This window comes from Temnothorax nylanderi, unplaced genomic scaffold, assembly GCF_030848795.1.
Source record: "Temnothorax nylanderi isolate EJ_2023f unplaced genomic scaffold, tnyl_v1.0 TNYL_tig0342_pilon, whole genome shotgun sequence".
In the NCBI taxonomy this organism is placed as follows: domain Eukaryota; kingdom Metazoa; phylum Arthropoda; class Insecta; order Hymenoptera; family Formicidae; genus Temnothorax; species Temnothorax nylanderi.
In genome coordinates, this window is record NW_027249404.1 from 183957 (window position 1) to 201165 (window position 17209).

Here is a 17209-nt window from a genome sequence, read left to right on the forward strand (position 1 = left end):
TAGGGACGGATTACTTATAGGAGGCAACTCGGTGTTGCCAAGTACTTTAATGAATAATTATAACGTTGTGCGTTTACAACATCAGTGGTGTGGGGGTATTTTAAAAAATTAAAAAATTAAAAAATTTTCTCTGTTTTAATGTACATTTGAAACTATTTAATTTCCATTTTGGAAAATGTTTCTATCTTGTTTCGGAGATATAAAAAAAACCGATTTTTTTCAAAAGAGCGTTTTACCCCCTAAACATGCATATGGGCACGTATAGAAAAATACGTGTCTCTTATTTTTATCTAGAAAACAACATATTAAAAGCTCATCGAAATCGGAGGGGGATACTTCCGTGGGTTTCCTGTCAGTGAAGAACACAGGTAATCAGATACGTGAAATAAATACACAGTGAGAGTAACTTTCAATACGCATTTGATAAAACTATAAGCAGAATCATCCTCGTGTAACGAAATTCTCTTTATGAATTAGTAGTAGACAAAAAGCTATCATTCTTCAAGGGAAAAATGTCTTCAGTGTTCAGTATCGCGTGATGGTTGATTATACTCTAATAAAAATTCTAAAAAAGTATTTAATAGTATTTTGAATAATTTGTAATGACACGAATAATAATTATAATTTATATGACACAATCTCCATCTTGATATTTATAATATAGCGGCTGAAAAGAAAAATAAAAAGATAAAGTTTCGAAAACGGTGCACCTCTGATTTCAATAAAACTTTGTAAAAAGCTTCATTTTGGGTTAAAATAAAAGCCCTTAAAGCGAATTTTGGCGACTCCTACAAAAAAACCATTTTTTAAGATAAAATAGTAAAAAAAATGGTAAGTTTGGTAATTATTTAGTTTATGCAAGCAACCTCCTGCGACCTTGACATATATTATAGAAACCACTCTCCTGAGTAACTTTGTTTGAGATCGCGATTTCATCGTAGCGTGCATCGATTTCGTTGCACGAAAAGGCACAATGCGTGTGCCTTCGTTATTCAATAAAATATATAATCCTACGTAATTTCTTTGTGCTTTGCATTATAACATGGGCTTTTTCAAGAACATTATTTAATCTATAATTTTCAAGACGTTTCTCGAACGCTGTTTTTATGTCCTTGTGCGATAGAAAAACCCACGTTATAAACATTGTCAGCGTGACAAACAACAATTGCTAACGGCCGGTTACCAATACCTCGTCTCGAGTCGACATGTTGCGGTGACGTAGGCAGCCGATTGCCAATCGCTCGTCACAATTCGCGCCTCGCGCATGTCAGGTGCGAATCAATGCGCGGCGGGCCCTTTGGCCGCCAATCGCACGTAAAGACCTGAGATCACCGCCAACGCTTTAAATCTATTGGTGATTGCCGAGAGAAAGCTCGTTTATAAAAAGAGCTTGCTTCGACGGAGAGGCTCTCTCGCTCGCAGTTCACCGCAAGTAAAACCGCTTTAGTACACCGCCTTGAATTCGCTTTCGCTCGAATACGAATCTTCGCTATCTCGCTTCGCGAATACGCTTTGCTGCTTCTTGCACGCCGTATTCAATTCTGTGCGCGCTTTTGTCACGGCTTATTTGCTGAAAGGAAACGAACTTGTACATATTGTTTGTATTAACTTTATTTGTAATATACGGATTTTAGTGTACTTATTGACTTTTTAAACTGTGTTTCCTTGTGCTTGTCCTTCTCGCGTTATCACTCGCGTATCCGTGCACTCTCGCACAAACTTTCTAAAGGTTTTAGTCGTCGTTCGTTTTATTTTTTAAAAAGTTATCAACTAAATAGTTCAAGAAATATAACAATTTGTATCAGTGTTAAGGGAAGTAATTTGCTGATATGTGTATATAGACAGTACACTCGCAAGCAGGGGTCGGTGGGGGTGGATCTCGATTCGCGTGGAAAGTTGAAAGCCTGAACCGTACAATAATAGATCTTGTTTCGCCCAGCAGTGGTGGGGTGATGTGGACCTCATTTCACCTGTTAAGTTGAAACCTAGAATCGTACTAGCTTGGACTTTGTTTCGCCCTGCTGCACCTCTATAGGTATGGGCTGGACCTCGCTCGGCGTGCAAAGTTGAAAACCCGAACCGTACAATGACAGACCTTTGTTCGCCGAATAAGCAGGGGTGGGGTGGGGTGGAGTAAATCTCGCTTCGCGTGGAAAGTTAAAAACCCAAAGTGTACAATGATAGACCTTGTTTTGTCTTGTAAGCAGGGGGTGCTGGAACACGTTTTCAATGCCTTCTGAATCAACATAAAAACTCTTAAAGTATGATAGTTGACTTGAACAGAAAGATCACGTTAAAATAAAGTAGGGAAAAGTTTATAATATATAATGGTGATTTATAACAATTTATAACATCCTGTAGAATTGTTAAAATCTTCCTATACTTTTTATCATTTTATCTTAAAAAATGGGTTTATTATATAGGCCAGTCAAGTTACGGTTTTAAATCGAATTTGAATTCGGGTTCTTAATTTATATGCCATTCGATAGTAAATGGCACTAATAAAAAACATATTAATTTTGTGGTTCGTCAACCCGAGTGGCGCCCGAAGTCTTATTGTAAAAAAAATTATAAAAAATTAAAAATATTTGTGAGACTTTCCTCTTGTATAGTCGTTTCAAGGCATATCTAATGTTAATAATAACAACAAATTATTTACCCCGTAAATCTCTGTCAAAGGTACAATTTTGTCTTGATTCAAAGTTGGCAGGCTAACGGTTGCACTTACAGCGAAATATGAAGAGATTAAATATTTATAGAATAAAATTACCTACAAAATGAAATTTTTTGATCATCCTCCGATTAATACTTTCTGAGATATGACTGATCAAAATTAAGATATTAAACAAAAAAAAAATGTTTTTGTCACATAGCTGTCATAATTCGAATTTAACGATAAAAAAATGTTTGACCCCAGAAATAGCTTTCTTATTATATCTAGTTAAGCCTAGAATTTTTTGGGATTTTTCATTCAATGCTGAAGTACCGATATTGAATTTTACAACTAACCGGAGCAACTTGCGAATTCGCCGAAAGTCACTTTCCGATCGCGCGACTTCGGACGCCACTCACGCCTAAGCTATTAATTTTAGAGAAATGCCTTTGCGTACTTTTTTATAGGAAATTTAATTCTCTACAAAATTGTCAATGTGCAATTTTGTTGTATCTCGAACGGTTTTCGCAGCGTTTCGAGTAAAAGGTCGAAAACGGCCAATTTTTTAGGGTTTTTATTTTTTGTTGCAAAAACGACCGGGGTTGATGAACTACTTGATATGTTTTTTATCAGTGCCATTTACTATCGAATGGCATATAAATTAAGAGCCCGAATTCAAATTCGATTTAAGCCCCAAATAATTCGTAACTTGACTGGCCTATATAGGAATCGTCAAAATTCTTTAAAGGCTTTCATCTTAACCCAAAATAAAGCTTTTTGCAAAATTTGATTGAAATCGGAGGTGCACCGTTTTCGGAACTCCACCCAAATAAAATGTCTAAAATACGTTTTTTATGATATTCCAATGCAATGGGGCAAGAAAGGGATATGAAATTCTCCACAGATAATGTTATCTATTATACCTTCAAATTGTCCCTAGTCCAAATTAATTTTGTTTGGGGGCCGCTAGACCTCCTCTTATCCTGCTATACCTTTAGTTGAGAATATTAATGTTTAATTGTGATTATAAGATATTTTATTTTATTTTATTTTAGATTATTTTGAAAAGATTTGTTCATCAAGAATTGCTTTTAAAGCGCAATTGCAATTACAAAGTGTTAATAATAATTATTAATATCTATAGTATAACCGTTTTAAAACTTTTTCTTAACCTAATTTACATTATTTGTTTACATATAAGCAGATTTATATCGAAAACAAAGCAAGCTATTCAATACATGCTTTTTAAAACAACACTCACAATGGGATTTACTGTAATTAGCGGTTGTTTTCCTATGTTATATGTAAGTATCTAAATTTAACTATATAAATTTTGTAAATTTTAATTTTAATTGGAAATATTTGCAGATACAATCGTATATCCTGATACCACAATTCTTATCAATGATAATAGCTGCTTTGCAACGTATGTATATTACAGCATGGGCAGCTAATGATTTGAAGGAAATTGTAAGTTCTCTGGAAAAAAAAATAATAAAAATTATGGAACTTAAAATACACTTGTCAACAAAATTATCGCAACACTCAATTAATAACAAAATTTTGCATAATTTCAAATAAGATATCTCCGCGAAAAATTGTCGTATTTGATAATTTTTTTCATTTTAAAGAATAAAGTATCTACATTAAGGAACTTTCGTTAGATTTCGATTTTATCTTCCTCTCTTTTTTTTAATTTGTAAGGAAAAGTTCGTATTTTACTATAGTTATTATAATGTTTACGAAAAAAATTTATTCCACCACGTAGAATTCGTCAAACTATTCAAGTTTTTGAAGGAAAAACACGCTCTTACTTTTGAAGAGATGGGAAGGAGGAAGGATAAAATCAAAATCAACGAAAGTTCCTTAATGTAGAGACTCTATCCTTTAAAATGGAAAGCAATTATCAAATACGACAATTTTTCGCAGATATGCTTATTTGAAAAAATGAAGGTGACCTTTATTTGACCATGACGCCTCCACTCAAGGTCTTTTTTATTACAATATGTCCCCTTGATACCATACAATCTTGTAAAAACAGGGTTTCGGAGAAATTCAAGTGCGTTAATTAAAATAGAACACCCTATATATGTATACAGGGTGATTCAGAAACTTGTACAAACTTTAGGGATGTTTTTTCCACATACAATTAACGAGGAAAAAATGTTTTATACACATATGTCCGGAAATGCCTTGTTTATGAGTTATAATCGAAAGATTACTTTCGACAAAAACTGACAGAATACATCTACAATGACACAATGTAATATATCTTTAGTTCAATTGTTTATCTTATATACTTATAATTCACTGCAATTGCTCAAAATGTTCTTTGCCTGCTTCAACGGACATGTCAGATTATAGACTGTCGCATCTTTCCAAAGATCCCATGATGGTTATGGATCGTTTCGTAGGCATCTACGATGCGTTTCTTCATTTGCCATTTCAATTGCGATAAACTATCCAGGTAACACATATTAGTTTCATATATGTTTCTTAAACATATCTAATGCTTCATAACCGTCAAGTGTCAATAAGAAACGTTTCAATACAAAATCATACAGAACGTTTTAGAAACCATAGTTTTAAACGTTTAAGAAACGCATTTTTTAAGTTTGTACACAAAGATAATCATAATTCAATACAAACATGAAAAAGATTTATTTTTTAAATTCAAATTATTTTATGTACATATGTATATAGAATGTCCCACACAGGGTGTACCTGTGTGCACACACATACACAGAGAAAAGATTTCTTTAGATTTATGTTTCTTTAATTTATGTTTGTTTGATTTATGTTTCTTTGATTCCTAATCGTTTTTTAACTTTAATTCGATTTATTAAATAAAATCTTCACTTTGGACAGCGCCTGTACGTCTTCTCATTATTAACATTATATTATATTGTTTTGAATATACAAATCTAATATTAATATTAACATTATTATTATATTAATTAATAATAATTAGCGTTAGTTAATATTAATTAATATTATTAATATTTATTGTAAATCAAAATTTTGTTGTTGCAATGTTTTTAATATTTGCCAGTTAATATATTATTACAAGGTTTTTGTAGAGTATTTATAATATGGACACGTCCGCCATTAAGGGGGTAGCCTACTCAAAAAAGTCATTTTTTTGCTTAAAATACTCCCTAACATCTGTAGAATACGGGGCTATATTTGGTTTTTCGAAATTCGAACGGTAAGTCTACCGACCGAGCCTTTTTCCGAGCAGGTATGTGAGCACGCAGTTGCCGCTCAGGTACGCTTTACAAAATGTACAGCAATCAGAATTGTTTGAGGAAGCTGAGGGCGTACTATATATGGTCCAGGAATTGCCGATTGACTGACCTAAAGCCGTAAGTTCCCCCAAAAATTCTTTATTCAACTTTTTTTCTTATATGTAATACCGAAAACTTTAAACGCGTTTTTCTCGATAACATGTTTTTGAAATTGGCGTGCACGATTACTCAAAAATTAATGAACGGATTGACTTGAAACTTAACGTACTTTGAAAATACATAATTATCTTCTATATGAATAGAACATTATTTTATAAAAATTGTTTTAAAAAATTTTATTGGCCATTTTTACCGACTTTTTTATGCGAAAAATCGGCTTTCTTTTTTAAATTGCTGTAAAACTCGAAATTTTTAATTTTTTTAAATTTTGCGCCTATTCATATAGAAAATGTGAGTATATATAGATTACAAAATCATTTGAAATTTTCAGATTGGATTATTTTTGCGACCCAGAGACTGCACGCCGATTTGATGCTTCGAATTTAAGGCGCTCAACAAGATCTGCTATATCTTTTGTTTAAATAATTTTTTTTCATGAATAAAATTTTTCTGTATTGTCTAAGAGTTATACTAGTGTGCAAAAAAAGTTTTAAATTGATTGCAATTGTAGATTCTGAATCCAACAGTTTAAAAAAATCACTTTTTTTTCGGGCGCTTGAGTAGGCTACCCCCTTAATAGAGAACTATAGCGAACGATCGAAACAGACGGTCTCCCCACTCTCGTACTTGGATCTTATAGCTTTGTCTCACTCCTACTGACGTCTTCCCTATAAATGGCGGACCAATCAAAAATTGATCAACAATTGTCCATACTCTTATTACAGGTACTTTAAATTTGTTAACAGTTTAAAGATGTGTTATAGACAAGTGCAGGTAAGAAGGAAGCGTCAGAATTAGAGGATCGTCACTTGTTCATTTGATCATCAAAGTCAAGCAACGTAAGCGCTGTAGTCGGATATACTATACTAGGACACAGTATAAGTAAGAACAGTAGCTACACTCCGTCAAGAAATTGGAAATGAATATGGCGATTTACACAACATGGCGATTGTTATGGTAACTGCAGGGTAACTGAAGCTGGATGCACAATGAAAAAACACAGGCAACAGGAGCAGGGAATAATATTCCCTGTTCCTGTTGCCTGTGTTTTTCATTGTGCATGCAGCTTGAAAGGTGCTTTCAAAATCAACAATGTGGTTTGCCACAAAGATCAAAGGCATTGACACGAAGTGTACCTATTGTTCTTACCTATACTGTGACTCGGATAAGTGTCCGACTTGAGAGAGTAATTTTTTCGGGTGAATGCGTGGCTATACGTACACAACATACAGGGTAAGAAAAAAGTATGAAAACCCTGAAAATTTTCAAAAAATATAAGTTTTACAGAAAATTGTTTTGGATAAAAGTTGTGGGGTTTAATAAAACCTATTTACTGATCTTATCAGTTTGAGTTTTGATGGCGTCGCCAAGGTCAAGACAAGGTCACCTCGAATTTTTTTAATGGGACCCCCTAAATTGTAGTATATCATTTGAAAGGGCATTGGCGCAAACCAGAGGTCAATATAATCGAATAATAATATTAATTTTTATATTTACAATTTTGTGAAAATTAAATACGTCTACAAAAACATTGCAAACTTTTTACAATAATTTTCTCGGTTTTTTTACAACAATTGATTCCTTTAATTATTCCACGTATAAAAGTATCAAGATAAAGTCATCGAAAAGTGAATATTTTACGAGACATTTCATATTTTATATTAAAAATATCATGACTTTAAAATATTTCAGGAAATTCTTAACAAAAGAGAGCTTCATTATAGTGTTTTGAGAACTTCTCAACAAGGGCTATAAGAATATACAATAAAAAATAGGGGTTTTAATTTAAAAAATCAATGTAACCTTGATATGATCTTAATAATGTAACCTAAAAATTAATATTATTATTCGGTGGTTTACGGTCAAAAATTGGCTTTTTCGAAGTTTGACCCTAAATAACTCCCGAACGGGTCAACATATCGACTTCTGGTTTGCGCCAAAATTTTTCTTGTTTCATGCCCTTTCAAACGATATACTACAATATGGGGGGTTTTACTTCGAAATTTTTCAGGGTTTTCATACTTTTCTTTACCCTATATATAAAAGAAACAGTTGAAAAAGCGTTTTTTTCTTTTCCTAGGTAAAGAAAAAGAACGTTTTTTAACTGTTTTTTAAAAGTTTCTTTGTCGAAAAAGAAATGTTTTTTAAAATGTTTAGCAGACATTTTAACTCGTGAAAAATGTTTTTAGAAACTGGTTATGAAATGTTTCAAACAAACATTTTTGAAACATTTCTGAAACAAATATGTGCTATCTAGGTAGTGTTACGTCCCTGCTGACCGCGGATGCGCGTTTGCAGAACTCGGATCTCAGCGGAACTCGATCGCTTTTCGGGTCAACAAATCAAACGATTCTACCCAGGGATACCGATCAAGGAAACTTACGATAGATCCACACGTTGGATTTTGGAAGACTTAATTACCAGAGAGTCTGGTCGATCCTAATTCTGATAAGGCGGTCGGAATTATAATATTCTACGCGTTTATTTAGGATGTATTGCTCTAATGCTTATTCTGCTTCCACGCACTCTCGACACTCTCTCGCGGGGCGATAGTCGGCTAAGGTTCTATTACACTCCGAACACGTTTTAAATTCTGTTCGGGGCCCGTATTGTACGTAACGCCACAGCACACCTTCGATTTCCTGTCTGGCGAATTGATACTTGATGAGTTGACAACTTTCACAAATTATCGCGCCGGTGGTTTTATCGAAAAAATAGAAAGTGTACGCACATACCAGTCGTTAATTTCTAAATTGCGCAGGGAGCGGAGATATCCCAAGCGGGGGACGATTGTATAAGTATCTCGGACACATGAGTGTGGCAATTCGCTACAATTTAATGGGCGTTAATTTGAGAAATGGCGATAATAGTGGGTTCCGGCTCGAGAAACAGCTGCTCTCCTTTGTTCTCTACCGAACGAGTCACGTCGCGAATGATTTAAGAGCAAGTTCGGCAGTCAACGGGCTTATGAATTTCACCAATTATAATATCGCACGAGTTGCACTCCTCCAAATTATACCGAAATCCGATATGCAGATAATGACGAAACAAGAGATCGTATTGGACGCGTTGCTGACTGGGTAAATCACGATAGCAAGATTCACAGAGATAATAGTTACTTAAGGGGATGCTGGAGTGACGCTCGAACTTGATCGAGGTCGATACCGTAGAGCGGAATTAAAAATGTCGGTAACTTATCCATTTCTAATTCCGCGTTCTGTATTATCTCAGAATTTATTTATCCTAGGAGAGAAATGTGTATGTGACACTCACACTGAAGAGGCGCTATGTCTGTGTGTGCTGCTCACCGCCTCGATATTTTTAGAATAGAAAAGGACAGACATACGTTGTTCTGTCCTTCTTTCTCCTATTGTGTGATTCTCGACGGTCCGAGATGGCTCGAGCGTCTGAATTTCGTTTCAATACGCAGTGCAGGGCCGCCCATACGAATTGTGGTCCCCACTCAAGTGGCGTCCGGTTACTTATATGAGCGTCCTTGCGTATTGATAATGTTATAACATATATATATATATATATATATATATATATATATATATGGAATATATATGTTAGAAGTATCTCTGCTAAACTTGTATACATCCCGGTAAAAAATTTTTCATACAAGAACATATATAAATATATGTAATTATGTATCAAATATGTCCATACACGTTCATATGTTTTCTTTTTTTTTTGTATAATCTTTCTTCGCATATATATCCGAGAACAAATGGGTATGATCAGATGTGTGTAGATATATAATTAGATATGAAAAGATCTTATAAAATATATAATTGTATATAATAATATCCGAAATTTTGCGCGATATAATTTTTTCTTTATAATTACATAAGTTTATTTTTTCTCGAGTATACTCGTCATCACTTCTTATGTAATTATATAAGATCATATATAATTGGCCATATATAATTACATCCAAAAAGATCTGATGACATATGTAATTTTATCTGATAATATGTAATAATACAATATAATAATATAAAGATAAAATCATATCGCGCCAAATTTCGGATATTATTATATCCGATTTCATGTTATTTATAAGATCTTTTCATATCTAATTATATATATTTACATCTGATCATAATAAACCCATTTTTTCTCGGGTAGGAAGAATAATAAGAATTAAAAAATTATTTAAAAAATCATTTTCGCTTTTCTTTTTTATAGAAAAGGAAGTTTGAAGAAATAAGAAAAAAATTATTTAAATATAATCTCGTATAAGTGTAATTTATATATAATTATATATATAATTGCCATTATTACATTTATACGTAATTATATTTAAATAATTTTTTCCTATTTCTTTAAACCTTCTTTTCTATAGAAAAGAAATGCGAAAATTACTCTTTAAATAATTTTTTAATTCTTTTTATCATTTTTTTATATATGCGAAGAAAGATTAGACAAAAGAAAAGAAACATATATGAACATGTATGGACATATTTGATACATAATAACATATATTAATATAAGTTTTTATATTAAACATTTTTTTACCGGGTATATACAGGGTGATTCTTTTTAATCTTAACAGAAAAATATTTCGAAAATATGCAATTTTACAAAAAAACTTTCGAAATAAAAGTTGTACGGTTTCAAAGGGGATATAAGATGGCGTCATTGCTTTGACCCTTTTTTTTTCTTACGAGGGAGAAATCTCTGGATACCCCCTCCTCCGGGGCGAGGAGGGCGGTTATGCGGGAGTTGCACCCGCTAAAACTCCCCCGGGGGTCCCTATCGACGCTGTATGGGGAGACCCCGGGACAAACGAGATCTCTACCATGGGCCTCCCCGCGTCCTGCCATTTCGGCAAATCCCTTAACCGAAGCTAATTTGTGGTGGATGGACGACCCCGGTCCATTTACCACCCCCCCTTCCCAGGGGTGCCACCTGGGCGGCATGTGAGCGGGCAGTGGTCCCCGACCGCCCGCCCACCCCCTGGGGCGGGGAGGGGAGGGGAAAAGGGCTATCGCTAGTCGACGGCCCCTCCCCTCCCCCCCCCCGCGCCTTCCCTTGAAGGCAGGCGGCGCCAGGACTCCGGGGCGAACCCCGGGGCCCCGCCCCCGCCCTTACCTCCGCGGCGCGGGTAAAGCGCTAGTGACGGAGACCCCGTGGGGACCCCGCCCGAGCCCCACCCGCGCAGCCTCTCTCTGTCTGCCTAAGCAGATTGGTGGGCCATCAACCGGAATCCCGCCACCCCGGCCACCCCAACCCCCAAACCCACGGGCGGACAGGGCATCACCATCCCCGCACGCGGGCCAAGAAAACCAGGGCACCAGGGAGGCGAAACCCCGGCGTGACCTCGTCACTTCCTTAGCTCGTTGCCGAGCTTCGGGGGGGGGAGGAGGAGTTTCCGCACTGCAGAGACCCTCGTCCCCCCCCCCCGCCTGCACCTCTCTCCCTTCAACACCAGCTTCTTCAGCGGCCGGAGCGGGAGACGGAAAAGGACGCCCCTGTCGGGGGACGCCGTCCCCGCCCCCGCCCCGTTGTCGTTCTCCTATTTCTTGTTCCCCCTCTTCCTCTAAAGGGGGGATCTCCGTTGTCTCGATGACGACGGCGAAGCCGCACTGCTAGCGGTGTATCTTCGTCGCTTTCACTTTCCTCCTCTACTTGGGGAGGGATAGCCCCCTCCCAAATTCTCTCATCCGCCTCCTTCCGGGACATAACATGGCCACAGAAGGAGGCGAATGCCTGCCACTTTTCCTCTCCCCCTGGCCCCACCGCAGCTGCAATGATGGCCGAGGGGGAGAGGTCCTGCCCCACCGCCTCCCGGAGGGCACGGCGCAGCTCTTCCCATGCTGGGCAGAACTCGAGCGTATGCTGCGCCGTGTCCGCCCCCTCCGGGCAGTGGTGGCATCCCGTGGTGCGCTCCTTACCAATGCGGCACAGGTACTCACCAAAGCACCCATGCCCGGTGAGCACCTGCGCCGCGCGAAAACTCACCCCGCGTCCCCTGCGGTCCGCCCATTCACGCAGGACGGGCCGCACAGCCGTTCGGACCCTCTCTCCGCCGGGAACCCTGGGATCATCCAGGTATTCCTCCCATCGGCGGAGGAGGGCCTCCTTGGCTTGCAGCTTCAGCGCGGCCCTCGCTCGCGGGCAGAGGCCGGCGATCCCTTGTGCGTCCTTTATGGCCTTAGTTTGCCGATAGACCTCGGCCTGGGATTCGGCCAATAGGACCACCGGCGGAATTCCCGCGAGGGCCGTTGCCGCCGTATGGGAAACGGTCCTGTACGTGCGGGCGGCTCTCTGGGCGATCACGCGCTGCGTCGCCGTCAGCTCCCTCCTGAGGCGGCTGTTGGCCGCCGCCTCTGTCGCCCACACCGGTGCTCCGTAGAGGAGCATGGAAAGGACCGTTGCCGCATACAGGCGGCGCACGTGCCCGCTAGGCCCCCCGATGTTCGGGAGCAGCCTGGAGAGGCTGTTAGCAGCTACTCTCACCTTGGGCATTGTGCGGGAAATGTGCTCGCTAAAGCTACCATTCTCCGAGAGCCACAGCCCGAGATACTTTAGGCTGGGCTCTATGGGGACGCGGATTCCCTCCAACGTGAGACTGAGCTCTCTCGGGGGTAGTCCCCACAACGACCCGTCGTGCATGGGCCCGAATTTGTTCCTACCGCCTCGCATTTTGTCCGCCCGCACAGCTTCGAGTTTCATGCCGACCTCGAGGCACTTCTGAAAACGGCAGAAGGGACACCGCTTCCGCTGAGTTTTATCGATGTGACAGGATCCCTCAGCCACGCACGTGTAGACCCTCTTGTTCTGGACGGTGCGCTTGAAGAATCCTTTGCAGGACTCACACGTGAGTAAACCGTAGTGATAACCGGACACCCTGTCACCACATACGGGACACAGTTGCCGTTGACGTATCAATTGCAGCCTCCGCGCCCGGTCCCTTTTGTAAAACCAGGTCGCTTGGGTCTTGTGTGGGGCCACCCTGAGGCCCAGTCTCTTTATAGAGCGCACCACGCCAGCCGAAGCAACGTTGGCCAGCCCAAGCGTCTCCTGCCATTCCCCCCCGCCAACTACCATGTAGATGTCATCTGCGTATCTCGTCAGATAGCAGTTGGTGGGGAGAGGGGCCTTCAGGACCGCGTCATATGCGATGATCCACAGAAGCGGGCCCAATACGGACCCCTGTGGAACACCGCACTCCATAAGTTTGACCCTGAGGACCTCATCCCGATCCACGTACAGGGTGCTTCCGCAACATACACATCAGTATGACGGGTTGCCCATTCGAGCAGGCGCGCATGGTCGTTCACAATTGCGTTGACTTCGGTGCATCACCTATAATCACTCGCATATCTTTTTTACAATAAAATGAACTTTGTAGCGCCCGAAGTTGCAATACAATTGTGACGGATTTCCGTAGCAGTAACGTTAAAACAGAAGTCGAGATGACAATACAGGTTATGAAATAAATTTTATTAAGAAAACGAAAGACATCTTTTCTCTTACGAAAAAAGCTCGTACCACAGTCCATCATAATCATTATATATTATAATTTTATTACTTAAATTATTTTTTGCACACAATGTTTATGCACAGGACAAAAGTCAGCAATTAGCATATGTGTGCAAATTTAAATTATAAGTCGGCTAATAAATTTCATTCAATGTAAGTTTAAATAATGGCATAAATCACCATTAACAAATCTTACAATATTTATTTTGTTACATTAATAAATAATTTATCATTAAATTGATAATTAATTTAATATATCAATACTAATAAGCATTATATAATTCTTTATATAAATGATGCTGCTGCATCTTAAAAATCTTAATCTTAATCTCATAAACAAGAGGTTTATTAGTATAAAATACACATTTTAAATATGATGCTAATGAATAGTTTATATAAGGCAAATTATCATAATATTTAATGAATACTTTTCAGTAATAAATTCCTTGTAGATTTATATGAGATTCAGTAGCATTATTTACATAAAGATGCTTATTAGCATCAGTATATTGAATTAATTATTAATGTTAATGATGAAATATTAATATTCTGAAATAAATGTTGTTAGACATAAGATCCGCTGATAATCGTTTTCCCAGCTTTCTTCGTAAGAGAAAAAAATAAGGCATCCCTCGTTTGTCACGTTTACTTTATAAAATGTATTTTCATACCTTGTCACTTTGGCTTCTGTTTTAACCGATCAATGTTGAAGTCTATTAAAATTGAATGTTTTGCATAATTTAAGTGAATGTCTCGTATTTTGATGGAAATTTGTCGAAAGCGCAGAGATTATTAAACAAATCATCAGTAATCAGTAATATAAATATTAAGATTCGAAGTGTAGGCTTCTTATGGAATAACCAAGTATAGATAGCGGGCTAAATAAAAGCCAGGCGCGGTTGGTGGTGCGCGAATATTATAATAATTAATTTTAACATATAATTTTTCCAACAAAAATTTGTTTAAATATAGAAAGTTATACAGCTTCTGAAAGTTAAATTAATCGGGGCGAGGGAAGGAATTTTACTACTCCAATGAATTTGTGTTGGAAAAATTATGTGCTAAAATTAATTATTATAATATTCGCGCACCACCAACCGCGCCTGGCTTTTATTTAGCCCGCTATCTATACTTGGTTATTCCATAAGAAGCCTACACTTCGAATCTTAATATTTATATTACTGATTACTGATGATTTGTTTAATAATCTCTGCGCTTTCGACAAATTTCCATCAAAATACGAGACATTCACTTAAATTATGCAAAACATTCAATTTTAATAGACTTCAACATTGATCGGTTAAAACAGAAGCCAAAGTGACAAGGTATGAAAATACATTTTATAAAGTAAACGTGACAAACGAGGGATGCCTTATTTTTTTCTCTTACGAAGAAAGCTGGGAAAACGATTATCAGCGGATCTTATGTCTAACAACATTTATTTCAGAATATTAATATTTCATCATTAACATTAATAATTAATTCAATATACTGATGCTAATAAGCATCTTTATGTAAATAATGCTACTGAATCTCATATAAATCTACAAGGAATTTATTACTGAAAAGTATTCATTAAATATTATGATAATTTGCCTTATATAAACTATTCATTAGCATCATATTTAAAATGTGTATTTTATACTAATAAACCTCTTGTTTATGAGATTAAGATTAAGATTTTTAAGATGCAGCAGCATCATTTATATAAAGAATTATATAATGCTTATTAGTATTGATATATTAAATTAATTATCAATTTAATGATAAATTATTTATTAATGTAACAAAATAAATATTGTAAGATTTGTTAATGGTGATTTATGCCATTATTTAAACTTACATTGAATGAAATTTATTAGCCGACTTATAATTTAAATTTGCACACATATGCTAATTGCTGACTTTTGTCCTGTGCATAAACATTGTGTGCAAAAAATAATTTAAGTAATAAAATTATAATATATAATGATTATGATGGACTGTGGTACGAGCTTTTTTCGTAAGAGAAAAGATGTCTTTCGTTTTCTTAATAAAATTTATTTCATAACCTGTATTGTCATCTCGACTTCTGTTTTAACGTTACTGCTACGGAAATCCGTCACAATTGTATTGCAACTTCGGGCGCTACAAAGTTCATTTTATTGTAAAAAAGATATGCGAGTGATTATAGGTGATGCACCGAAGTCAACGCAATTGTGAACGACCATGCGCGCCTGCTCGAATGGGCAACCCGTCATACTGATGTGTATGTTGCGGAAGCACCCTGTACAGTAGGCCTCTGTCTCGGAAGTAATCCTCGACCAGTTTTATTAAGTAGGGAGGGACGTCAAAGTAAACTAACGCCCTCCCCACCACTGGCCATGGGAGGGAGTTGAAGGCGTTCCGTATATCGAACCCTACCCCCAAAGCCACTCCTCCCTCCCTTATTATGGCCTCCGTGCGGGCGATAGCGCTGATGATTGCGTCTACCGTTGATCTACCCGCACGGAATCCATATTGGTCTTCACTGAGGTTCTTGCCTTTCTTCCGAGACAGATGCTGGACGAGGCGCTCAGCGATGATTCGCTCCAGTATCTTACCGGCCTCGTCCAGCAGGCATATAGGCCTGTACGCGGATGGGTCGCCCGGCGGTTTGCCGGCCTTGGGCAGGAGCACCAGGCTGGCCCTTTTCCATATTTTGGGGAACTGGCCGGTCCTGAAGCAGCGCGTGAAAACTCTGCGCATCCGACCGATCAGTCCCCCGGCGGCCAAGGTCCACGCCCTGCCAGGAATACCGTCAGGGCCGGGAGCTTTATTTCTCCCGACCCTGTGCAGGGCCCTCGCCACTTTCTCCTCCGTGACCCCCATTTCTTCCTCGTCCCATTCCTAGGCGGGGACTTCGGGAAAATCCGTTGCCCCGCCCCTGTCGGCAAGGAACAAGGCATCGACAACCTTGCCGACGAAATGGGGGTCTAGTGACTCCGTTAACGGGGGCGCCCGTGCCCTCAGTTTGTTGAGAACTATTCTGTATGGGCGCCCCCACGGATCGTCATCGAGCGTGGCGAGGAGCTCCTTCCATGCGGATTCCTTGGCCGCCTTGATCGCGCGGGAGAGGTCCTGGCGGGCGGAACGCCAGGCCTCCCCCGCCTCTTCCTCATTGAGAGGTCCGCGTCTACCCGCACGGACCCTCATCCACCTTCTCTTGGTGGAGTTTGCGATTCGCCTGAGAGCAGCGATCTCGCTGCTCCACCAATATACCGTGCGCCGCGGCTGACCATCCCGGAGGCGTGGCATGGAGACGCCACAGGCGCGCTCTATCACCGACCGCAACGCCTCCGCCTCCCTGTCAGTATCCACGGGTGCCTCGGTTTCCTCTCGTGCGTCGTCCTTTTCTTCTTCTCCCCACGTCATAGCGAGGATCGACGCCTTAAACAGGTCTTCGTTGACCCGTTTGAGAGCCCATCTCCTTCTCGTGTTCGCCCTAGCCTGGCGACGGTCCATTTCAGCCCGGGAGGTGACCCCGACACGCATTCTGATCAGTTGATGATCAGATAGCGTCTCAACGTCCGGGACCACCCCCCAACCGCTTATACAGCGCGCAGCGGCGGGAGTTGCCCAAGTGATATCCACTATAGAGGAACCCCGCCGCCGCACGCATGTTCTGTCCCTGCCTTCG

The 17209-nt window shown here is 39.2% G+C and overlaps 1 protein-coding gene across 1 annotated transcript; it reads right to left on the reverse strand.

Moving 5' to 3' along the window:
• Positions 1-1985: 1985 nt before the first annotated feature.
• LOC139781507 (uncharacterized) lies at positions 1986-16401 on the reverse strand. The gene is made up of 3 exons (XM_071720356.1): positions 15950-16401; positions 11982-13285; positions 1986-2236 (listed from the first exon to the last, which is right to left on the reverse strand). Exons 1-3 carry the CDS (start codon positions 16399-16401, stop codon positions 1986-1988), a joined length of 2007 nt encoding a protein of 668 aa, XP_071576457.1.
• Positions 16402-17209: the final 808 nt, after the last annotated feature.